This window comes from Manacus vitellinus, unplaced genomic scaffold (assembly GCF_001715985.3).
Source record: "Manacus vitellinus isolate BGI_N305 unplaced genomic scaffold, ASM171598v3 scaffold_12_pilon, whole genome shotgun sequence".
NCBI classification, from domain to species: domain Eukaryota; kingdom Metazoa; phylum Chordata; class Aves; order Passeriformes; family Pipridae; genus Manacus; species Manacus vitellinus.
Genome location: NW_021938949.1, coordinates 138470 through 162363, shown reverse-complemented (window position 1 = coordinate 162363; position 23894 = coordinate 138470). Strand labels below are relative to the sequence as shown.

Below are 23894 nucleotides of genomic sequence, written 5' to 3'. Positions count from 1 at the left end.
TAAAGCAGCCTATAAACCCTGGGCTGTACTATGTGAAATTAAAACAAAATACCTTAACACAAACCTCTTGACATGGGTACTCATTTTAGGCTCGGCACGGGCGCAGCCCGTGGGGTTGATGGCAAGAGGAAGTTCCATTAAGGGGTTTCGGCCATAGCGGAAAGTGTAGTTCTCGCAGGCCTCAACCCCTGGCAGCTGCAAAGAAACAGACAAAAAGAAAACAAACAAAAAAAATCCAAGTAATTAGGTGTTCATTGCGTGTAACAAAATATTTACTTTTCCACACCTCTTCCTGTTCCCCTTCTCACGTGTCTATCCAACAACCACAGGGATCCAGCAAGAACGGGGGTGGTGGAGACTCACCGATTCGGCAATCCTGGCCACTGCAGAGACTGTCAAACCAAAGAGGTCTTCACCCTTCAGATAGCCGGGAAACAGCTGGAGCATTTCAGATTCTTTTCTAACAGAAGCAACGGGCTCCAAGATTTTATCCCACACACCTACACAACCATCAGGAAAGAATTACAGTGATCAAAACAATAAAAGACTATTGCGCCAGTTTTAAATCGACTGCCTGAGGACATTGGGAACCTGAACCCAGGACTGAGAATGCTTTTGTCCTTACCTACACAGCCAGGCCAGGGTCTAAAAAGGGAAGTGGAGAATGATTTGGTGAGTTGCTAATTTTTGGGATTTAACAACTCCCAAACAAACACACCACTGACTCTGCACCCTTGATTCTCAGGAATGAAGATTTTAGTGTTCTCAGCATGGAAACTTTCAGACCCTTGACAACAAGAACATGGACAAGTTTTCTTGACAAATCCTGCAAAAGTAGAATTTTCTGAAAATACATGATATATTCTGTATTCTATTTCCACTGATGGACTGTAGCCAGCACTCATATGTGGACAATTCCCTGGCAGTGGTCTGACTGGACAGAGCAAGGCTGAGTTTATCGGCACCTGCAGCACCAAGAAGTCAAGACCTGGACTGTTACAATCCCCACACACACCCACAAGCTGTTTTCCAAGACCTGCCCATACATTTATGGTCCAATGTATTCTTCACCCTGACAGAGACGTTTATGCACCCTGAGAACAATGTGGACACTGAAATGTCTTCTTAAAGCTCCCTAACTTGAGTCCAGCTGATTTGAAGACAACTGAGCAATGGTACTGTGTTTAAACAGTCACTTTTCAAGAGAGGAAACCTGTGCTGACATTCCTACTGCTTTAATTAATTTTTCAATACTCAATCTTGTGTCTCCTCTGTGGACTCGGAACAAGTCTTCTTATCTGCAGCCTATACAATTTCTTCAAAGGTGTCCTCAGTCTTCATAGCACGATATTAAAAATGGGCCCTGGAAGCTCACTTATAAGCATTGGGTTAGAACGGTGTCTGCAACAGTCATCTGAAACAGGTATCGTTCCACAGGTACCAGTACAACAAGCAGCAAACCACAAAAGTCATGATCTTAGTTCACAAAATTTACCTTTAGGTGTTGTGTCAGTAAGGACCAGATCGTCGTGGCCCTGCTCCACCACCTTGATGACAAACAAGGGGAGCCCATCCTTCTCCTCGATGGAACAGAGGTAGCGGCAGCGCCTGTTCGCGTATCTCATGCTCCAGTACAGCCGGCTGGCCTCGTATCCCACGGGGAAGAGGGCTTTGGAGGAGTGGAAGGCCTGCATCTGCTGTGGCAGCAGCTGCCCCACAGCGTGGAAAATCAGGCTCCCCACACGGAAGGTGTGGTCGCGCTCCCCGCGCTGGACGATGCTGGCGATCTGCCGCACCTCGTCGCGCTGCACGTACACCCTCCTGAAGACTGCGAAGTAACTAAGTTCTTGCTCATGAGTTCCCTTTGGTTTGTGCATGGGGCAAAGCATGGTCTTGTCTTTAAAAAACATGCATTGTGCTTTGATGGCACAGGTAAAGTGATAAATATTGGTGCACCTTAACCTGTGACAACCGCTGGTGGCACCCATTTTGTGACAGAACATGCATTTCATCTGCAAGCCTCTTCGCAGTGCTAGTTCCACGTTTATTAAGGCACCAGCTTGTGTCTCATAGACTTCTGTAGACCAAAGAGCACAGTTCAAATGGACCCAAAGGTCTAAATCCAGGTTAAGAAGCCTTGCTGGTCCATCAGTTAATCCATCACCTTCCTCGTGACAGAAGCAACATTTCCTGTAGTCTTTAGGCACGGGGTCTGGTTTAAGGGTTGTGCCCAGTTTTTTAAGAAATTCATCTATTTCTTCTTCACAAGGAGGTTTGAATGATCCTTTAGGAATCACAATCTGAATGCTCCACTTTTTCCATTTCATTCCTTTCCATTTCTTACTGGGAGGCCGGCAGTCCTCCAGACTGCTGTGTATTGCTTTTAACCTGGGTTTTAGTTTCACCGTTACCTTCAGCTCATCTGGTTTTGCCTCTACCTTGGCTGCTTCAAAGGCGGGGGGGAACATGATAGGGGGTGATGATGGTGGAGAAATCTTTTCCTGCAACTGAGGCAGACAGTGGACGTCCAAAGTGGAGATGTTGTTGCTGTACTGATGGAATGCTTTCGGCGGCCTCTCTTTCATCGGTGACTGCGGCAGAGACGGGACCGATTCCTGGTAATCAACAGAAAACTCTTTAAGAAAAAAAATCCAAACTTGTCAACCATTAAATGTATCCTGAAAACATGGTCAGGTCAGTATGGGAGAGGCTTCTCAAAATGTCTAAAATCAAGATGCAGCAAAAGAGAGAGAGATGGAAATTATCCTGACCTGTGTTACCACAGCCAGGATACGGAGCCCAGAAGTTCTCCCAGCCCAACTCGAGCATGGTGCCCTTTAATACACAAGACGAGGCACAAATAACCCCTTGTCCAGGTTTTGAATGCAAAACCTCTCAGCTGCCCTCGGCAAGCTGACTGGCAGATTTAGTTCTTAGGAATTCTTAGAGAGTTTTGTTACAACACAAAATAACCTTAAAATATGGGTCACAGAATTAATTTAAAGCATAGGAATCTTGTATTTGGTAGAAGGGGAAGATTTAGAATTAATGCCACATATTTTTCCTGGAAACAAGTAAAGAGGAAATTCCTGCAGGGCTCTAGATTAAATACACCTCAAGGACTTAACTACTCAGTCACAGTAAACAAGAATTATACCTGCAGAGATTTGTTAAAAAAAAACAAAGAGAGAAAACAAGAACAACAAAGGAAGTTTAGATTATGAAGTGCTTAACGTGGTTTGTGTGATTAAACTTGAAAGAGTAAATTAAATTCTCAAGAGGCTGAACATGACATTTAATTAACTTAATTATGTACATGCTGATGCACTTGTACAGAAATGTTACTCTGTTTAAATTCAACTGAAAATGAGCTACAAGGGACACTAAAAGGATGTGGATGTACACACAGTTATCTTCTTCTCCAGGGTTGTATTTTTTATTTAATTTCTTCGGAAAAAATAAGTAGGATAAGAACCTCTATTTCCTCGTCACTGTCAGCTAACAGGCTCTTTACTGGTGTTTTGGTAATCAATGCTTTCAAAGGGCAGCTCTGCCCAAACAAAGTCACGGAACAGGATTGTATTTTCCCAGTGACGTTGAACAAATAAAAGTCTTTCTGCAAACTTGCCGTTCAGTTCTTATTTGCACAGTTGTAAACTTTTTTTTTTTTACTGTATAAGTCAAATCCAAACCCAGGATACAGCCCTTAAAAATGTGTCTGTGGTTGTGTACAATGCTCAGAGTATTTGAATGACTCATTTTTCGAGGCTTCATCTTCAAAGCCTGGGAGGGCAGCCAAACGTGGCTGCTGTTCCGCCACGCATCTGTCAGACACGAAGTTCCGCAAATATCAATTTTACTTCACGCTGCTGGTTCAGAATCTGAACGTTTGAATACAGAGCAATTAATTTATAAACCTCTCAAAAGAAGTGCAAACTCCCCCCTCACCCCCCTTCTGTTCTCCAACAAATAGCTGCAATAATTTCGGCTCACTTGGGCCTGCCAGTGTTTGATACTTACTTTGTTCTCTGAGTTTTTTGCTTGCACAGCTGCTGAATAAAGAACAAAGCAGTTGTTGCTACAGAATACAATGTCCTTCATTTTATCAGAGCCTTCTTGGGAATCCTGGGAATCAAACACAGACAATTATCAGAAGTGCACTTTAATACCATTCTTCACATAATAAGTGTAATGAAACAAGTCTTCCAATCTGGCTGGAAACTCTTTATTTGCAGAACATTTGTGAAATAATGAGCGATACTGTGATTTAAATACTTGATTATTTGACAGATCTAATGCTACCACCACCTACACCCTTGTTCTTCAGCATTTCCTGCCACTCACAGAAGTTTAACAATCAAAATAAAACATTCTATACCATGCACCCATCTGCTCCATAGGCACTCCTGCAAAGCAAAATCCATTTTCTTTTATCTTTGGATGGCAAAAGAACATCTCATTTCAGCCTAATCAAAGCCAGATCTCACTATTTTATCTACTGATCCATCTGCAAAACCTTACTGGGAATTCAGTGCTTTCCTGGCTACATGAGCCCTTTAGTTCTGTATGTAAGTTCTGACTATGCCTTTGTGGTGTAGTTACATCCATGTCATTGAAAAAGCAACAGCACTTTTTGAAGGAATGACAGTTCCCAATGTAAATACAAGAGATTGAGATCAAAATCTGATTCCTGCCCAAAAAGAGTGCAAGTATTCCTGCTCTTACAGTTCCTCCTGACAGGGCAACATGGTGCCGTGCCTTATAAATTTGAATTAAGGTCCCTGAAGTGGTCAGGGAAGGAGGTTTGTAGCAGAACTTTGGAAACTGCCATAGATGGGAACTATTTTACGAAATGCGCTGAAATTCATTTTATGTAAGTAGCAACTTCGACATTTTTTATCTGTACTACCAATGTGCTTGAACGTCCCATCCTGAATTAGGACACACACAGAAGGGGGCCTACAAAGGGAGCTGGACGTGCTCTTGGTGGGCACAAACAGCAGTGGACTTCGTGCCATCCTGTTACATGCAAGGAGCCCCAGCTGAGTGCAGTGACTGAGCTGTGCACTTCAGGTACTGACCTGTTTGAGGAAAGGCAGGTCCTTGAAGGATTTCCGCACCCCACTGCCCAGAACCACGACCTTGCAGTGAGAGCACCATCGAGGCCTCAGCGCTGAGCCTTCTGCCATATTCTGGCTGTGATCCTTAAAGCCAGCCAGACCTAGGGAACAGATCACCTGTTAGAGCCTGTATCAGATTAAACCCAATTAATTTATGAGAGGTCACAGTAGCCTTCAGTGGTCTAGAGGAGTAGCATCCTCCTGGATAGGGTATGGAATGCAGGCTTTAAACCTCATCTTGATGGGGAAATTCTATAAACCAGACCTAAAACTAACTGTGCAAACAAGGCAAAAATACTTTCTTGTATAAGTAAATAAACTGACATAGGAATACAGGCTGAAACAACTGTGTCAAGCTTTCCAGCATGGGAACAATCTTTCTGATTGATGGATTTAAAACCAGACTGGACAAAAAAACTAATAATGTTGGGAACTGTAGAAGAAATGCCTCACCAATAGTGATGTGGACAATGTAATGGAAGTCAGAGATAGATCAGAACTAAGTTATGAGTAACACCAGGAGTAGGTCCACATGATCAGGTAAGAACAGAAAAGTACTACTTAGAACAAGAATCAATCATTTAACTCTAGAGCATAAATTTATGAGGCTGAAATGCATTAATACCGATTCAGTTAAAATTTGGGTACTGAATGCCTGGAAGTCAAAGCCCACTCACCATTGCTGTTTGCAGGGAATGGCACATTGGGTTGCTTCAGTCCATAAGACCCCATGATCCTGGCAGGTCCCATGGATCCTGCCTGAGGACCCTGGAGGAGCAAGTGCTGCCTGTATTCCATAGATGGGTTCACTCTGTGACTGTTGGTGGCTGCCATGGAGGATGGGACATCTGGAGCATTACTAACCTCATAGCTGTTGGGAATTCTGACGTGGAGCAGGTTGGAGAATGCTGCTACAACGCTGCTAATGTTCTAAAAATAATAAGAAAAACATACCCTTGTTTTCATCAGACAGGCAGTTCGGACAGCAGAAATATAAATTATTGGAATAAATTATTAGAAGATTGCAACAGCTGCTTTTATTATGCTAAAACCCCTTCAGAGTCACTATATATAAAATATATTAACTGCTGTTGTACTTTATATATACGTAAGACAATCTTATTTCTTTTACCTCAGCAGCTGTGGGATGTAAAGTAATTGCTACAGATATAAGGCCAGATTTAGGACCATTCTGGGATGGTCCCAGCTGGGAGGCAAAGAAGCCAGAACCAGGTAATGCTCCTGAACCAGGCTCTGATTTTATATAATTCCTTTTGGCTTCTGAACCTGAAATTAAAACAGAAAACAGCAGGTTAATCCTACACACACGGGAACACACAAAAAAAATCCTAGTTGTAGCTTTTCACTGCTGCAGTCTCACCTTTTCCAGTGCTGCTGGGTAGGATGGGAATGATGGGAGATGGTACAGGTTCTGGGTTCTCCTCCTTTACAACCGACAAGTCTGGATACCGACTGATTTCCATTCCCACCACACTTTCGGGAGAGGAAGAAGGAACAAAGCTGTCAGGAGTGTCCCTGTCCTCACAGTGATCTTGAACCCTGGAACAAAATCCGAAAAAAGCTGCTTTGGAAACAGACTAAAACTTTTGATAAGTCAAAGTTATAAATCATGACAGGGAGCTAAAATGAACTTCCTTTTTCCTACTAGTCATCGCACACAAGTAGGTGGTTTGCCATCACTTCTGGGTATCTCATATTCCATTGCACAGAGTGGTTTCTTGGGAAAGATCCATAAAGAAAAACAGAGGCAGTAACAGAGCCAAACTCTCTGTTCCCCATGGGTCTGTGTAAAAAACTAGAATTTAATATTTAAACTTTCTGGTTCAAGTGTATTCACCCGCCCATACTCCCTTGTCCACACACAGGCTTCAGCGTCTCAAAGACATCCAGATTTTGGTTAGGCAAGCGAAAGGGAGGCAAAAGGGAAGAACACCTTTGTAGGGAGACTCACATTTCAGCCAGTTCTCACATGGGAAATGGAGTGGAGCTGGGGAGTTTCAGGTTGGCAGAGTCCTGCTGCTGGTACAGCAGTCACCTGCCGTGGTGCTACAGTACCACAGTGCTCCAGGAAAAATATCTGTTTGTATTGTTTTCTTCCACTTTTAAGTGAGCACAGTAAGGAATTACTAACAATTTAACAGAATCTAGAGTCTAGTAATGGCATAAATCCCCTATTTTACTAAGCTGCTCTCTACACATGGCATATTAAGAGTTAAAATAATCCCATTCTGTTCTCTGCTCTATGTGGCACAACGGATTTAATTTCTTTACTCCTAGCAAAAGATCACAGAATCTGCTCCAAATACCATTTTGAAGATGTCGAGGAAAACCTACCTTAGCTCCTCCTGATTGTTGTGAGGTGGTGTTGGAAGGGAAGCAGGAACATCCACAGTTTTTGGGCCCTGAGCCATTGCTCTTGCTAATAAATCATCTTGTGGTCTGAAAGGCAACTGGAACTGCTTTGGCCCCAGAGCTTTGGTAACTAAAACCAGAAAGGCAGAGCACAATGAGACATCTGGATAGTGACAGACATCCTGTCTGCTGGGTATGGGTGGGGTCCTGATGGTGACACCACTCTCAGCCACTTGGAGTTCAAAAAATTTTGACCATGATTAATGTCCATCTTTATAAAAACCTGCAGATTTTGAGCAAACAGAGCTTTTGAGTGTGCCTTCTGCCAGTATGAGAGGATGCTTCTTTTATTTAAAAAACCCCACAAAATTAAAAAAAAATCAATAATTTTGTAACAACAAAAGAAAAGTGGGGTGAAAAGGGACTTTAATCACTGAAGAGTCCTTACAAAGAGGTAGTATAAAGTTTTGTTTAACAGAAAGCAATTTTAACTGACCAAATTGTAAGCATCAGAAAATACATACTGAATGCATACATTTCGGGTAGACTGCTTTGAGCTCCCTCAGCTAACTGGTTAGTCATATGTACTGGACACAAAAAACCTGATTTTAAGGTTTTCTTCTTCATTTCTTAATAAAGTGCTTCTAGCTCTCAAGGTGTTTTTGAAAGGGGAAAAGCAAAAGGCACTGACATCTGACACTCTACCAGTGTAAAATGTTGCACGATAATAATGATTACAACCTTAAAAAGTCTGGGCATACTGCTTTTATAAAGGACTATTGCAACTGAAAATCATCCTAGGAGATAACCTAGAGAAGAGGAGACTGAGGGGAGACCTCACAGCTTCAAAACAAGGGGCAGCAGAGGGGGAGGTATTGCTCTGGTGACCAGTGAAGGGACCAGAGGGAATGGCCTGAAGTTGTGTCAGGGCAGGTTTAGGTTGGATACCAGGAAAAGGTTCTCCACCCAGAGGGTGGATGGGCACTGGAACTGGCTCCCCAGGGAACTGGTCATGGTACCAAGCCTGACAGAGCTCAAGAAGCATTTGGACAACGCTCTCAGGCACATGGTGGGATTGTTGGGGTGTCCTGTGCAAGGCTGGGAGTTGGACTCCATGATCCTTGTGGGTCCCTTCCAACTCAGGATATTCTGTGATGTATTTTACAATTTGCTACAAACTGGACTCACTTTTTACAGAATCAACAAGAATAAGCCTTACCATCGTGGCCTCCCAACACACCAGCCTTGCCAGCAAGTTCCTCCGTGGTTGCAAAGCCATTGACCAACTTCTGGCAGGCCACGGGCGGCGGGGTGGGAGGGAGGGAGGCTGGGGGGGTCGGAGGATTGCTCAGGTTGTTCTGCTGCATGAGATTAATTAAAGAACCATTAATCAGCCATGGAACACAGGGTGAAAACTTGCCTGGTTCCTACTAGACAATGTAACCCACTTAGAGAGTTTTACACCCAGATGTAGCACTGATAAGCAGCGATGGCTAATTCCCAAGCATGTGACAAAATATAAAAAGGTATCTACTATAAAAGACACAATACTTTGGTTTTCTTACATCGATGATACCAGAGAAGTAGTTTACATGACTAAACACTAACAAATACACTACCAAAAGAAGATCTGGCTAAATTATTTACAGAAATGCACGAAGAACATTTGAAGGAACAGTCTGGGAACAACAACAAGTTCCCACAGTTTCAGTAAAGGTCTCACCTTCAGACTGAGAGAGCTATTCCACAGTGACTCTCCATCACCATAAACAAGTCAGCTTACCCAATTTTCACTACAAGGGAAGCTACCTCACGTTTAGCACATGATGAGCTGTCACTGAAGCAGTTACCATGGAGAAGCAGATACTGTGCAAGTTCACACTCCAGGCTACTTCTCACCAGCTTACTTAACTTGCCCATATTTTAAATGAAAATTAAATGAGAACTTCAGTATTTGTTCTTACTGCAGTCATGCCTACAAAGCTAATACTTATTACTCACTTTTGGCCACAGCAACTACTTCCATTAAGTCACATTCTCAGCTTACACACCATATAAGTCTGGAGTAAACACCACTGGTTTTAATAAGTTAATGAGTTTTTATATTAAGGTATCCAAGCAGTAAATTTGATTCTGTCTGTTCACTATCTTGCTGCTCTTCCAATTTTGCCATTCTGATCTCAAAGACTGAATTTTAAATGCCAGGGGTTATTAACTCATCAACAAACTCATCATCATCTATTTTGTTCAGAGTTCTCAGGTTCTTAGTTAGGGCTTAGTGGACAAATGAGAAAAAGTCTATTTCCCATTTAATTCACATTAAGAAATGCTTTAATGCTTTCAATGACTTTGCGAAGTACTGAGAATTCAGCCTTTTCTGCTCCATAAAACTGTAATTACAATTTTCACTATTTAGCACCCATTTGTTAAAGGAGTATTTGTATTTTTTAATCAGTTTGCAACACAGTTTCCAGAACTGATTTTCACTTTCAGAGAGTAAAACAATGGTTTCACCAGTGCACTATCTAGTCTAGCAAGAGAAAACTATTTTTTTTTTAGTTGCATAAAAGGCAGGAACTCTGATGAGCAGTAATAACATCATGGACTTCTCTTCCCATAGAGAGCACACAATGGAAATCCAAATTAAGATTGTACCTTGTAAATGAGCTGGGAGTAGTAATCTGAAGCCCCATCAAGAGTTGCACTGCCAAAACTTCCTACAAGTCGATTTCCACCATTTAGTTGGCCACTGCCATAGGGAAGAAAGTGTGCAAAGCTCACTCCAATTATTGGTTCCACCAAAGGCAGAAGAGAAAGTTGCTGTATTAAAAGAAAAAAAAGTTAGAGACTAATTTAAGTATAATACAGAAGCACTGCAAACCTCCAAACATCAGTAGTTTCTAATTTAGAAAAAAAAAAGGAATTTATCCACTGTCAGAAAACTGTCAAACACAGTCCTCTCTGTTAAGAGAATGTGGTTCCCTGTCCATCAGAGCTGCAGCTCTGGCTCCCTGACAGTTCATCCAGAGGCTGCCAGAGCTGACAGGAACTCCATGGCTTTGAGACTACTTGCCATGATAGTAATCTTCCAAACAGAAACAAACCCACAAACTTTAAATTTCATAGTTTTGTAGAATTTCTCATTTTCTCCACCCTGTACTCAAAATTCAACTTAATGCTCAACTTCATTTCCATCAGGAGAAATCCACTCTTTCACGTATCCTCTTGATGCCTTACCCAGCACCTGCACACCTACCTGTTTCAGCTGGATGAAGGTATCAGCATTGGGGTAAACAGCTTGCTTTTCTTCTTCCTCTTTTTTCCTTTTCTTGGACCGAGGAGCTGCCTTCTCTCCTGTCCTCTGAGCTCTCTTATTTCTTTGCTTCTTGGTTTCAGGTCCTACATCTGTTCTCTGAAGCTGGCTGTTGCTACACCCAAATGCACCTTGCATCTGGGTTCCTGCAGTTTGCTGGTATAAAAAATGAAAGTGAAGCAGAATTTTTGACATTTTAATATACAGTTCATTCCAATTTACTGCACGGGTCTAAAAGCACAGGCACAGTGTAATAAATCTCATTGATAACAGACTGTATTTTACTGGCAATTGTAATTGCTAGACTGTCACTGCAGACAGAATTATGACTTATCATTAACACCACTGACATCTGAAAACATCATTAAAAACTCATAGACCAGAAACATTCTCTTTTGAATACACCCTAAAATAAAGATACATGTGCATGAAGCCTTAGAGAGGTTCGTGAGGGCCTAATGAAAGGTAAATTTGGTGACAGAAAAAATGCAAGTTAATATAATACAAAAGTATTTTGAGGTTAGAGAAAAAAAAAGTGTTGTGAAACATTTCTGGATTGTACCACTTGCTTAAATACTTCCAGTATGAATCTGCAAAGCCTTTCTTCACATTAAAGTACAGTTGGTTAAAAGGAATTACAATGGGACTCAGTAACACAACAGACAGTGGCAAGTCAAAAGAAAGTCCATTTTTGTTTAATACATTATCATTTTAAAGAGCTCTACATGACCCCTACCACAAATATTCTCACTAATACCCCTGTCACATGTTTTACCTGCTGCTCACAATTACCTTTACTTCTATCACTATTTATTGATTTTGAATGCATTTAAATTTTGTTTCATGGATATACCAGAGTTTAGGCAGTCAAAACCCAAAACTGAGTAGAGACTAAAAATTACACTATAATGACCAACAAATCTAAATGTAAAAGTGTATCCTACCCCCATAGAAAACTCCTAATGTGCAGCTGAAGGGGTGTGAAGCCCTTCCCTGCACAGGTGCACAGGTCAACCTATACACTACTCAGGTGGAGTCAAAGAAGTAAGCAGCACACACACTGTGCTCTGCACTGTCACATCCTAGTGGGTAAGTAGGAATCATACTGCAAAATATTGCCTTAGTCTTAATATTAGAAAGTGGCATTTTTCAAGATGACTTTCCATAGAAAACCTAATTCTTTTTTCATTTTAATGATTTCTGAATATGCTGACCTACCAAGTAATATTAAAATTTGTTATTTTTTTAAACACAGTTGAATTACTTATGGAGAAAAGGCAGGAAAGGAGGCAAAAATTCCTTAAAGCTGTTTACTCCACCCTTGTGCAGGTAGGCTATCTCCCCACCTTTCCACACATGCTCGTGGTAAGGCACAAACCAGGCTTTGTTACAACCACCGTGTAACAAAACCAGCATCAGGCTCACCATTCCTTCAGCTGGATTCTGCTTCTCTGCTAACTTTTTATCCCCAGAAGCCTCCTCCTCTGCTCGGCTGCTGTTCTCCAGTTTCTGACTTAGAAGAGACGAGGACTTCTTATTTTTTAGCAGGTGCTTCAGGAGTTCGTTCCCTGACTCCCCTTTGGCTGCTGGAATGCCGGTTGGCTGTGCCGGACTCTGAGCTGAAGAGGCCGGCTGTGAGGTGACCTTGTCTTCTTCCACCTTAATACTGCTTGGATTTTCTGGTTTAGGCTCAGCTTGACCTGAGCATTGATCAGTCTCTGCCTTTTCCAGCTTAACTTCTTGGATGCTGGTCGGTGTGTCTGTTTTAGCCTTTTCAGTCTCTGCACTCCCACTCGGCTGTTTTGGGGCCAGGCTGCCGGGGAGCTTCCCCTCCCGCTCTGGGGAGCTCTGGCTCTCTCCCACATTTGATGTCGAGGGGCCTGTTAACTCCACTGGCTCTTGCTCATCCTGGTGACGTGGTTCATTGGGGGTGTTCACTGTGGGGGTGGAGGTAGAATCAGAAATGGTTGGGGTTGATGGTGCAGTGATATCCGAGTGTGGAGTTGACGGGGCTTTTATGGACTCGGCATCGTCGTCCTTTTTCTTTTTCCGCGTCCTTTTCTTTTTGCCTTTCTCTTCTGGGATTATGTCAGAATACAGCTGGATGAGAGACTGGTTTGATCCAGGGAAGTTCGTTGCCTGGGGCACACTAGTGTCCGAACCACATGGGGCACCACTCCCCAGCACTGTAGATGAAGGTACAGCAGAAGGAAACGGAGGCTTGACCTGGTTCTGCGTAAAGGCAGCCCCAGGAAGATTCCCATGAGTTTGTTTTACATTATGGAAATTAGGGGCTCCACCTGGAACAGCAGATGCATCAGGTCCAAAAGTGGTAGGTCCCACTGGCCTTCTCTCACTGCTTTGCATAAAATTGGCGGCAGGAGGGGAGGTCACAGCACCTTGCTGCAGGATTTGCCCCATTGGTTGCTGCTGATGCTGCGGAGACGGCTGCAGGGGCCGCGGGGTCTGCATGAAATCACAAGGCAGCTCAGAATTGAAGAAAGGTATCTGAGATAAGGATGTTTTGTTATTTAATTCAGACCCCATCATACTGTGCTGCTCCAGCTCCATCCTCTGCTGCAAAGCTCTCTGTCGATCCACCTCCTGCATCAGCTGAATGCGCTGCCGCTCCTGCTGCTCCCGTAGACGCTCCTTTCTCTCCCGCTCTTGGAAACTCTCACTGAAAGGGTTATTGTCTTCAAACTCCACCCTTGGGGGTGGCCCTGACTGTGCAGCTGCATTTGGACCAGGCACAGCAGCTGGTGTACCAGGAGTAATTGGCAACGGTGTCATTGGAGGCTGCATCCTTGCTGGATTCATGGAAATATGACTTGCAGGGGCATTAGCAGGTTGCCATCCGGATAAATTTGGCATTCTGGTTGGGTTGGACTGCCCGGGGATCACCACTGCATGCTGCTGATGCTGGAGCTGCTGTGCCACCATGGGGAAGTTTTGCTGGTTCATTGCTGGTGATGTTCCTGCTGGAACCATGGGTGGCTGGGCCTGGACACCGGGCATCATGGAATGGGGGGCCATTCCACACTGCTGCTGCTGCTTGATCCGGTACTCCTCAATCAGCTCCGCGTGCTCCTTCTGCTGCTTTCGGATCTAAAATTTAAAAGTCATTATTCATCTCTGGCATGTACTGGCTGTGCAACATAAACAATGTAACTCACCACTGTAACTCCAGTAGGCAATGAACTTTGGGCAAAAATAGCATTTCTGCACAGTGTTTTTAATGCTAAACAGCAATTATTTCTTTAGAAATACTCTCCATCCCAAGACTTTGGACAAAATAGCAGTGCCTCAGAGTCCTAATTACATACCAAGCCTGCACTGTGCTAGGGAGTACACAAACCTAAGCCAAAAGTGATCTTTGTCCTACAGATCTTATCATCCGTGCACGGGATACAAATAGTTGGGAACAGAGAGGAAAAAAGGAAACACTGAGATGGATGATGTTCATACATCAGCAAAATTTTTGAAAGATGTAATTGAAAAAGAGAAGTTTGCAGGAAAACAGTGAGGTAGATTCCCATTTATTCACAGGCAGATCTTCAAACTTCTCACAGCAGGTGAAAATGGTAACTGTTCCCTGAAAATTTAAAGTTTTAAGACAAAAATAAACTCAACTTGGACACTAAAAGTTTTGCCCTGTAGTTTAAGGCAGGCAGGAGAAGTCAAAGGAAGGATATGACAGTGTCAACTGGACAAGAAAGAGCCTTTCAGAAATACAGAAGACATCCAACTAAACTGGTCTTTAAAAAAAGTAAAAGGACTTGTAGTCCACTGGTTAATAATACATACATTAAGAAAATATATCTCTTGTTTCTGCTCATTAGATTATGACTTCCACAGCTTTCATTTGCTATTTGTAGGGATAGAAAAAGTCTGTAACATAATTAAAAATGTTTGATAGCCCTGTCCTTTATCTGGGGCAAGAGATAAGCCTGAAAGCTCAGGACAACAGAGATCCCATCGGACACACTCCAAACTGCAGGACAGATGCACCCAAAAGGTTATTTACACAGTAACCTCAGGTCCAAGATGATTTATGAGCTCTGGCTTGGCACTGCCACTGCCACAGAAACAATGCCACTGCATAAAGCCACCAGTTGGATCCATCTGCACCGCACAGATCCAGTGCTCCTTCTCCGTGGTTCTGCAGTGCTAAGCCTGTGCTGGCTCTGTACCATGAGGCATCCAAACCACTACTCCCTCCCAGGGGCTGCAGGGGTGGATCAGCCACATGACTGGGATCTCAAAGGACCAGCCCTGACCACACCCAGCTGACCCTGAGCCGACTGCTCGGGTCGACCTGGTGATTTCAGCAGTGCAGGGGAGAACAAGGCACAGTGTATTAGCACAGGCACAGAGCCACACCAAGGCAGCCAAACTGCCCTGGCTGCAGGGACAATCTGGCAGTGTCTCCATGGCTCTGTGCCTGGGCTAATAACCCTGTCACACATCAGCTCGTGGAGCACAGTCAGCTCCGGTTGCTCCGTGCCTGTGTCCAGGGCCAGCAATTCACAGGGATCCCAGAGCTCTTTTCTCTCTCCATACATGTACAGACTTTTCAAAAACTAACTTGATTACAGAAAAATTACTTGATCTGAATTGAAAGAGTGGCAAATTGCTTCCAGCAGAAGGTCCTTAAAAATATACTTTAACAAAGCCTCATTTTATCTCCTACTAGGTGTGTAACAAAGTGCTGTTTAGGATGTGGGTGACTGGTCTAAATCTGTGGCTGAAAGGCAGTGGGGGGCATTTGCCAGCAGTAGATGAAACTTAAGTTTAAAAATTACAAATAAGAGAACTATAATTATGGGGCAGTAAATGAATCTGCCACCAATGTCATGATTAGCAGTTGTTACTTCAGTCTAACTCCACTGTAAGACTAGAATCATGTACAGATGATAAAGATTGGTCAAAGTTATTTTTTTTGCACTTATTCTACTTGTGATTCATTGTGTAAGGGAAAAAAAAAGAAAAAGAAAGAAATGATATAGATATAATTTACCCACACAGTGAAAAGACAAGCCAAAAGACAATCTTCCACACAGTGAAAAGACAAGCCAACCAATATTCCATCCAGCTCACAGTTTGTCTTGAAAGCAACACAGGAGCAAGAACTCAAGGGTCAGATATCACTTCATTCCAAGCTACCTGCTGCCAATTTTTTCCTTCATATTAATAAAGGATAATTCTAAAGCATTTTCATTTTCAGCAGGACTAGCTGATCTTGACTATCATGCCAGATAATTTATAAACAACATCTTGAGGAAGGCAGCATTCAATATGGGTGGCCAAAGCGTAGATTTATTGAACTTATCACAGGTTTAATTTGAATTTCATTTACTGTACTCACAGTCCCAGGATGTGAAATTCCAACTGAATATAAGGAAAGAAAAACATAACCCAGTGAAAGTGGTTACATATAGGAACAGAGGCCCTAGAGAGGCTGGGAGATCTCAACCCTTGGAGACTTACAGCACTTGACTGGTAAGGTGCTGAGCAACCTGATTTAACTGTGAAGCTAGTTCTGCTTTGATCATGACTAGATGCTCTCCAGATATCCCTTTGACCTGTACTATTCTGTGATCCAATAACAGATAACACACACTTATGATCAGCACCTAGGAATGAGACAGATCATAAAGCTAGACTAACACTAAAGACATAATGAAAAGAGATTTTAAAACAGTAACATTGAACTGGCATATAACCAAGATGTTCTGATTATGAAAGGACATCTGAAAAAGACTGAGTTATGAGGTTCATTCAAGCCTGAAACAAAGCCCTGAGTGCTAAGACTTTTCTCTGAATATTTCATTTTTGCTTTTCATGGTGCCAGGAACTCTGTTGCAAGTCATTTTGCCGAGGAATTTCCTCTCTTCCCAAAGTACTAAACCAGTTTTTTATCACAATGTCCCTTTGCAACTCCAGTGTCACCTACAATCCAGAGTAATGCTGTTACACACAAAAAACATGACAGGAATTGGCTCCCTTTAACTAAATTCCACTGTATCTTTCAGAAGGTTTAAAGGAAAAAGTCACAGTAGCATGACTTGGTACCAAGGTTTTGGATTCCAGGTGATTACCTGATCTAGCTGTTTTTGGACCATGCTCTGCTGCTCAGTAACATGTTTAAGCTGTTCTGCATCCTCTTCTGGGAATTCCCGTCCGGCTTTCTTGGCTGTACGCTGCTTTGCTGAGAGAGCCTTCTTGGATTTTCTGTGTGCTCCAATTTGCTCCTCAAGGTACTTCTGTTGCATTTGAAGAAGCTTCTGTGTATCTTGCAGCCATTCCTCATATTGCTTTCTTTGTGAATCATCTAGAAAGAAGGGAAATTAAGTACGGTATGATCCCATCCTGGGGGTAAGCTCTCATTTTTAGAGTTCAAGTTTAACAATTAGGTTGCCCCCTTTTTTAAAGAAACTATTGGTTAAATTCGGCCAAATTTGACAGAGAATTTGGTATCTCAAGAGATATTAAGTTCTTGGAGTGATTCGAGTAAAGGAGACAGAGATCCAAACTACTGCATTTATTGAGAGAAAGCAGTTTTAACACAGTCCCTTCATTTCAGGTCACACCAGCCCTCTGTTGAGCCAGCAAATGTGCACTCTCCAGTGAGTAAATGTAGCTTTGAGAGTAGCTACAGAACCTGGTGGTACCCTGCTCTGCCACAGAAGAGGGGACATGGAAGATGTCTGGGAGTAGTCAAGCAGAGAGAGAGAGATTAGGGAGCAAGGACACAAACTTACAGGAAACGTGGCCTCATTATTTTTGGTGTTTGCAGAAGACTTTTGTACATATAAAATCTATTTTTATAACTACGTCTAAGAAAAAGATTAAAATTATAAACATCCATCAAATATTCATGAAATGAAAAAAAGACACGGTCTTTGTAAAAATCACTTTGTCAGTGTCAGTCCTCGGCACAGGGCCTTCAGCATCAGTGCCACATCCTGTTCCCCAGAACAAATGCCTCTCATTTAGGCTGTAACTGAGACATTGCTCTTCCACAAATGAGAAATGCTCATCTGCCACAAGTCCATTGCTCTCAGACGTTTTTCTTGAGGCAAAACCATCACGTCTGATAATGCCTGATCTGCACTAAGCACAGAAAGCAGGAGAGACAGTTTGGTGATCGTGTCATTTGTCTCCTGATCACACCGTGGTAGTGAGCTGGGACACCAGGAATAGGGCATGGATCTTCCTTGGAAACAGTTTGTTTAACACAGACACCCACACAGCCGTGAGAGTTCAGTATGACCATGTCCTTGTGCTCCTGTTCTTCCAAGAATAAATTCTGCTAAACTAATCACATATCCTGAAGGGACAATTGAGTGGAAACCAGGAGAGTAACGTGAGCAACATGGAAGTGCAAATGAAAGTACTGAAATACTAATGAGTTCCAGCTAGGAATAACAACTACTGAAATGAGTAACTGATTTTCTCAAGTGCCCAGAACCCACCACCACCCAACCAGAGCGAGGCCACTCTGAGTGCCATGGGAAATCTCTCTCGAAATTAATACAGATAATATTGCAAAAGCTCCTTCTTGCACACTCAGTGCTGCTACTCCAGTTTCTGGAAAAGGGGAAGGTGTTTACTTCTATTTCTTATTCAAAAATACCAAGTGAACTATTTGTAGTGATAGAAACACTTTTTTTCACATGGTCTCCTCCTCCCAACATAGCCTCTGTTTTGATTTCTGCTAGGAAATCTTTCTCATCATACAGATCAGGATTTACAATTGATCTAGGGCAGCCAGAATCATGGAATGCAAAATGTTAGTGTTGTATATTTCTGCTTTCAGCAATTGTGCTTCCCAGCCAGGCTTGCTTAACTAATGCCTGGAAAGCTTTTTCTGGTATTTGTTCAAATGACAATGATACTGCACAAAACTTTTTGCTTCTGAAATTAAAAAAAAAACAAACAACTCAATATAGACAGTTGTTCTCACTGAACTCAGAATATTGCAACACAACCCAAGACCAGGTTTCTGACACAGCAGTCTGCCAGTTAATAGATTACAGTTCTCACACAGATCCAAAAAATGTTAATTTTCTGTTTCCCTCCTTCCTTATGGTGTTTCTTCCATTAACAGCAGAAATTATTCTATTATTTTGGCCTTCACTGGTCTGAGCTCCTGGCACTGACTGACCCATAAAAGGAAACCTATTGATACACAAAGTGAAATGATAACCTTGCAAATACTAACAGCATTCACTACACACCCCTTAGTTGGCATTGTAATGATGAAATGATTCATTTTAAGAGGATGACTTTTTGAGAGATGAGATCCATTTACAGACATTTTATATTAAAGAAAACAGAACTGAAAAATGAAACAACACCATACAATAAATTTTTAAATCTTTACTTACTGACAAAGCCAGGACCAAAATTGGGAGGATTAGGCCTAGAAATCTGAGGTGTCAAACTTCCATCCTAGAAATTTCAGTAAAACATACAGACAGGGATATTAAATCATGATTCAATCAAAATAACCAAAATGTAGTTATAATTGTTAAACATTTTTGTTTCAAGCCCATATCAAGTTTTATTACCTGTGCAATTGCCTGCTGCATATGATTTTGGCCTTCACTGGTCTGAGCTCCTGGCACTGACTGACCCATAAAAGGAAACCTATTGATATATAAAGTGAAATGATAACCTTGAAAAATTGTATTTTAGGGGAGAGAAAACCTTTTGTACTACACTGAACTTACACAAAGCACACAAATATTTTATAGACATTTGTTTGAACTTCTGTACCAAACTTTTTCAACATCTGGAGAATACTAATTCTCTCTTGGTTGAAACTATAGCATTTTAGATTTTTCAGAGAGAAGTAGTAAACATGATCTACTGTGCTAAAACAGTGAAAACACACACAAAATCTGTTTCGTTTTCTGCACACAGCTTCCCCAAGCTCTGTTATTTCCTTTTACATTTTGTAGCCCTAAAGAATGGTATCAAGTGTTGCCTACCTGTTCATGACCATTGGTGGCATCCCCATGTTACTCTGTGCCATGACCTTGTTGATCCCCTTAAGGGCCACCATTTTTGCTTTCATTATGGGATCAGTAATTGCATCAAAGTCTGTAAGAGAAAAACAGTAGAACTGAATTACACAGCTGACCATTCCAAGTTATCAACAGGAACTGACTTGTCTACATCTAGTTCATGTGTAAATCTTCTTTAAAACAACCTAATTGCATTACTAAGTCACATTAATTGTCATCTCCACTTCAAAATTCATGGTTAATAAGTATAATAACATATAAACAAAAGCAGGTCAGCCTGAGAAAGGCTCTAGACAAACCTGGCCTATGACCCAATAGATTAATAAATTCTATTTACATGTTTAAGATTCAGGAAGAAGAGTTGTTTCTGTGAGCTTGGCTGGCAACTGACACACCATCAGTAATGAACTAAAAGAACAGCCTTGATGGCCAGTGTGCTTACAACTAACACAATTCTCAAAATTTAGTATTTCATTAATAACAATTAATTGATAGTGATGGTCTTGATCTTAGTGTTCAAACTGCTAAATTGTATTAAACAAGCAATCGCAATTTATCTTAAATGCTTTCAGTACATGCAGAATTATTAGAGATGTTTCTGAGCCTTGCCTAGACTGAGAGTAAGTAATACAGCTTTCAATGATCCCTTTCCTTTTTTTAGACAACACTAAAAACTGCAAAAAAAAGTAATGAAACAACCATAAACATAAAAATAATAGAGCAAGTATCAAAAGGTCAGCTATTGCACTTGATCATTAAATGTTGTTTACCAAGGGTGCATTTACTCCATATCACACTGAGAAACTAAAGTATAAAGAGAATATGTGACACAGTTGATGTCACAAACATTATCAGAAGTGCAGAATTACCCTGATCCTGGTAATGACAACAGGAGCCTTGCCCCAGAGTTCAGAATTCCACCTACACACTCAATTTCCATACTCCCTGTAGGCAGGTTAATTTTTGCTATGCCACCTTCCAAGTTCCACAGAACTACCTCCTTCTTTCAGTGCTAGGGATTATTTAACTATTTGTTGTTGCATTTTTATAAAAAAAACTAACCAGAACACAGACAAACACATCACCCACATACCAATATTGGGGAAAAATGGCTCTGAACGTTGGCGAATCATGGCTTGCATCTGTCGCTGCTGCTGCTGCTCCTGTCTTTCCTGATCCAAGAGGTCCTGCAGAAGAAGTGGCTGCTCCTCCAGCAGGAGTGGTCTCTCTCGGTTCTGTTGCTGAGCTAATGGTTGAGGGAGCATCATCTGTTGGGGACCAGAGATGCCACTGGGACCAGGACGGTTTGGTACAGCCACAGTTTGATTAGATGTCTGTCCCGTCCCAAAGTTATGATTAGATGACTGACCCTGAATAAATCCTGGATTTGGTGACCCTTGAGAAAAATTATGGTTCATTCGTGGAACCATGGACAGATTTGAATTTAAGGTGTTTTCCAAGATCTGTCCACCAGGTGTCATGAGTGTTTGTGGAATACCTGATCCATGGTTCATTTGTGTGGGTGGTAGGGATTGAGATGGAGATCCCAGAGTTCTTGCTTCAGCATTGTCTGAGCTTTCATTAGACAGCAAACTTGAGAGGACTGGGGTGGACCCAGAAATACTGCAGGAACTTACTGCTCCTTGAACAGGTAGTGGAGCGGATCCCTGAGCATCTGGACTAGGCACAGTTGTTTCTTGGCTAGGAACAGCAGTAGTTTTGTCAGGGAATTCTGGGTTAGCAGGCTGTGCAGGAGCCTTTTCTCCATCCTTTAACTCCACTTCAGCAGCCTGTTGAGTACTTGTGGATTCAGCATTTCCATCACTTTTTTCATTTTCATTTTTCTTTTCCTCCTGAGTGTTTGGGGAAAGTACTTCTGTTTTAATTTCATTTTCTGTAGTAGATTTCTTTGGTGGAGACTGGTTCTCAGGAGGGGCAACAGTTGTATCACCTTGTTCTTTCTGTTTGGGTTCTTCTGCCTTGCCCTGGATATCTAGTTTATCATCAATGGGGACACTAAGATCTAGTTCTTCATTAAACATTCCTTTCTTATCCCCCACATCAAGGTCTGGGTCTGTGTATGCAATTAAATCAAATTCTCCTGATCTTAGAAGATCATCAAGGTGAGGATCATTGGTTTCCAAATTATCTAGAGTGTCCAGTTCATCTCCTTTCCCATCCTCGGTGTCTAGATTCAGATTTTCCAGATCCTCATCATCTAAATCCTTGACTTCAACCCCATCAAGGTCTTTCACATCCAAATCTTTTACAGCAGGATCATCAGGATCAAGCTTTTCCTCTAGACCATCACTTGGCTGGTTGGGAATCTGTAAGTTTGCAGATTCATCACTTGGTGCAGACGTGGACAAAGATGGTCCTGGGAACGCATCAGCAACTGGCTGATGACCTAGAGAACGCATTACAAGTGCAGGTGGGTTGTCAGGATTGATCTGATCCTGCTGGGATTGCGACATGTGCTCCAAACTTGTAGACATCTGCAACTGGTTGGGTATTCCTTGAGAATTATGTCTCAACGGCTCTGCCTGTCTTGGGCCTGGAAAATCCTGCCTGGGCATGAACCCCGTGTGTCTCTGATGCTGAGCTGCTGCTTCCATAACATTTGCAGCAGAAGGATTAAAGGGCAGCCTTGGCCTCCCGTCGGGAGCTCTGTGACGTAACTCGATAAACGCCTGACCCAATATATTGTGCTGCTGAACTGGCATTCCCTGCGGAGGAAAATGCTGGGAGATCCCAGATGTGTTATTTATTTGTGGATTGTTCACTGGCCAAGGCATATCAATAGACAGGGATCTTCTCAGCTGTGGGGGAACTCCAGGGCACTGCATCGGCTGCTGGGGACCAAGGAAACGTTCTTGACCTGAGGGTGGACCATGGCCACCTCCTGGAAAACCATATCTAAAATAAAGCATGAAAGACTAAGTAACCTTTTTTTTTCCTAAGACTGCCTAGTCTGGCATATCTGACTAAATAGCTATTCACTAAAATGCTCTAAGTGATGCATTCATTAAGATATTTAAATAAATATTTTGACTGATTATGCTTACATTTAAATGAGCTTTATGACTACAATAAAATAATTGCTTTAATTATGTTTAATAAACAACCTGTTTTCAACTTCAATAATAATAATAATGGATAGAAAACTATGACAGTCGGAACTATCCTAGTAAATAATATATATGTTAATTCAACCCAGCATAAAAAATAATAGTGCATGGATTTAGAAATTACTGAAATAAATACAAATACTTAAAATCATAATTCCTGAGATGATAACGTATTGATACTGGTATTCATTTTACACCACAGCATTCACTGTAAAAATGGCATAGACAGAAGCTGACATTTGATTACTTATTCATTAGAAACGAAAACAAGAATATTATACTTATTAATTATTAAGACATCAAAAATAAAGTCAAACCTTTCACTTTTTTTTTTGTTTGTTTTAAAGAAATGCAGTTGCTCCATTTTTATTTCTGATTAATTCCCAATAAAAGAGTGTAAAACACTCTTAGTGTAAAACACAGGAAGATGCACTGCACATACAGACTTCAGGAAGGTCACCACCTACTGCAGACAACACAGATGATTTTTCATCCATAAAAACCCCTTTATCTAACGACCCTTGTAATATCCTGGGTTTAAGAGATCCAAGAGCTTACCTAAGGCCATGAGGTCTCATCCCCATGGCATTCATATCACCTGGAAACTGGGGTCTACTGAACTGCCCATCAGCAGGAAACGGCCCACGCTGGTCTTTTGGGTATACGGCGAACCTTGGCCCACCTGGAGGGACTACAGAGGACCTAATATTCCCAGGATATGGAGGAGGAGGGCGGTTAAAGATTTGATTTAAGTTGTCTTGCTGCCAGTGTTGAAGAGGAGTCGCATGGGCAGGACCTGCTGCATCCTGCAAGGCCTTTTCCTGACGAACCGCGTTCTTCTTCTGCTGCTGTTGCTGTAGAATAATTTCACGTAATTTCTGGCGCTGTTTAAAAAAAAAAATAAATCATTACGCTTGACACTGCA

General features: G+C 42.0%; 1 protein-coding gene across 6 annotated transcripts in view; it reads right to left on the bottom strand.

The window, feature by feature from the left end:
• The window catches only part of KMT2C (lysine methyltransferase 2C), a 144340-nt gene that overhangs the window by 4956 nt on the left and 115490 nt on the right, over positions 1–23894 (bottom strand). For all 6 annotated transcript variants that reach the window (XM_018089193.3, XM_018089194.3, XM_018089191.3 and 3 more), the window contains 19 exons: positions 23528–23853; positions 20935–22757; positions 19806–19917; positions 19383–19461; positions 19200–19263; positions 16908–17140; positions 12232–13914; positions 10750–10962; positions 10149–10313; positions 8713–8854; positions 7476–7623; positions 6502–6680; positions 6253–6407; positions 5798–6050; positions 5082–5221; positions 4021–4125; positions 1496–2615; positions 364–500; positions 53–195 (listed from right to left, as the gene is read on the bottom strand). In XM_018089193.3, coding sequence (XP_017944682.1) covers positions 53–195; positions 364–500; positions 1496–2615; positions 4021–4125; positions 5082–5221; positions 5798–6050; positions 6253–6407; positions 6502–6680; positions 7476–7623; positions 8713–8854; positions 10149–10313; positions 10750–10962; positions 12232–13914; positions 16908–17140; positions 19200–19263; positions 19383–19461; positions 19806–19917; positions 20935–22757; positions 23528–23853 — 7220 coding nt within the window. The remainder of the gene's footprint in view (positions 1–52; positions 196–363; positions 501–1495; positions 2616–4020; positions 4126–5081; positions 5222–5797; positions 6051–6252; positions 6408–6501; positions 6681–7475; positions 7624–8712; positions 8855–10148; positions 10314–10749; positions 10963–12231; positions 13915–16907; positions 17141–19199; positions 19264–19382; positions 19462–19805; positions 19918–20934; positions 22758–23527; positions 23854–23894) is intronic.